Source organism: Chinchilla lanigera, unplaced genomic scaffold (assembly GCF_000276665.1).
Source record: "Chinchilla lanigera isolate Chin_1 unplaced genomic scaffold, ChiLan1.0 scaffold00065, whole genome shotgun sequence".
In the NCBI taxonomy this organism is placed as follows: Eukaryota; Metazoa; Chordata; class Mammalia; order Rodentia; family Chinchillidae; genus Chinchilla; species Chinchilla lanigera.
In genome coordinates, this window is record NW_004955466.1 from 13,539,394 (window position 1) to 13,541,274 (window position 1,881).

Here is a 1,881-nt window from a genome sequence, read left to right on the forward strand (position 1 = left end):
CCCCCCCGCGCGGCAGCCCGCGCTCCTCCCTGCTCCCCAGCCTGTGATTGCGCAGGTGGAAAGACCTGCTCTGTCCGGCGCTGCTCTGCGCACGTCTCCCCAGCCTGCTTGATGAGAGATGCGCCACCGCCGCGCGAACCTTCCCTTGCCTGGGGGCGGAGCACAAAGAGGATCAGCAGGTAGAGGAGCCCCCTGCCGCAGCGTGACTCACAGAGCAGCCGCCCCCCAACTATAGAAGTTAAGTCCCCATTGCTGTCCTGGGACCCAGGGCCAAAAAAGTAGGCCGGAGACCAAGGGGCCACAGTTCTGAGGGTGACCAGCGTCTGCTGGGGGGAGGGGCTGGAGGTAGAGGTGGTGACAATGGAACCAGGGAACCGAAACCCTGGGGTTTAATCCTGTGTCCTTAAACTGTTTCCAGATCGGGGCTGAAAACTGCGGAGTACAGGAGTGAGCTCTCTGGAGAAACTCCAAAAATAAATAAGTAAATGCAAGCAAGCTTTCCAGACCTTAACTTGACCAGACCTGACCCCAAATAGGATGTCAGTACACGGGACAAAAGTAGCTATGTCACCCTTCAGAAACACTCAGCCAAAAATCTTACAAACCCTCTGTGCAGAGGCTATTTTATATGAGAAGCTGGGCATTCCCAGGTTTCTCCTCTCCTCCTCTTCCTTCCTCCTCCTTTCCTCTTCCTCTTCTTCACTGTACTGTCTGATGGGAGAGAAGACACAACAGAGGACGAAAGTAATTTATTTGCCTTGTATCGCTCCATACTTGGACCCACCTTTTCTAACCAGCCTTGTATTTTATCGATTCCTAAATCGTTTATAAAGTGATGTGCCTTGAAAAACTAGGCTCAGGGGCTGGGGATTTAGCTCAGCGGCACAGCACCTACCTGGCAAGTGCGAGGTCGTGAGTTCGATTCCCGGTACCGAGAAAAAAAAAAAAAAAAAGAAAGAAAAGCTAAAGTCTCACACATAAGATCAAGAAATGGTTTTATTTCCTGCCCCTTTTGGGGAAGGCGGCCGTGGGCTATAGCATACACTGCTGGATGTGGGGCTCTGAGCCGCCAAACGCAGTTCGGGATTCGGTCAGTTTCTGTGTTCAGACGCCGACCTCAGCACCACGAGGGGCTCCTCAAAAATGCTAAAACTGAAAACCCCAGATTGAGCCGGATCTGTTCTACTAGTACTAGTAGAAGGTGACATAAATGAGAGAAAATATGGTCACTAAATAGGCAATAAACATGGCTTCCTAATGCCAGATGCCCAAAGGGACCTACGGGTCACCAATATTTTACATCATTAATGTATTAAAAATTAACTCAAATAATGACCATGTTGATCATCTTTATTCTGAGATTAGCTCACAAACTTATCACTGCAAATACGAACAATTTAGTGTATGTCAATTGTACCTCAATAAAGCTATAAAATTATAAATATAACAAATTCTTGATTATGATGAATCATTAAGAGTTTTTAAATATTTCTATGAAAACAAGAGCCCATTTAAGAAATCATTAAGATGAAAAGCTTATTCCGCTGGCATCTTTCCATGGAGCTTATCCAGTTGTGTAATCAAGGGATACTTGGGAGCTTTTTTTTCAGGCCTATTGTTTAGAATGCTTTAGCATCAGATATACCAGATGGGAATCTCTCGGGTTCATTATTAACATGCCAAGAGCACAGAAAATGCTAATGATATAACACTAAATGATTATTAATGGGCACTAAATATTTGAGAATTGTTATGGTGAGGGAGTTACGTACAGAATAACTAATGAAAATCATCATTTAAAAACTGGAATGCCTATCCAAGACTCTTAGCTTCCTCATGATTAAAAAGTTATGGAGTTTTGGGATATGATTCTAGTTACTT

At 45.1% G+C, this 1,881-nt stretch overlaps 1 protein-coding gene across 1 annotated transcript in view; it reads left to right on the forward strand.

The window, feature by feature from the left end:
• The window catches only part of LOC106150147 (basic proline-rich protein-like), a 55,140-nt gene extending 53,808 nt beyond the window's left edge, over positions 1 to 1,332 (forward strand). The window contains exons 3-5 of the mRNA XM_013521885.1: positions 56 to 179; positions 419 to 481; positions 1,018 to 1,332. Of these exons, the coding sequence (XP_013377339.1) occupies positions 56 to 179; positions 419 to 481; positions 1,018 to 1,150 (320 nt within the window). The 3' untranslated portion in view covers positions 1,151 to 1,332. The remainder of the gene's footprint in view (positions 1 to 55; positions 180 to 418; positions 482 to 1,017) is intronic.
• Positions 1,333 to 1,881: the final 549 nt, after the last annotated feature.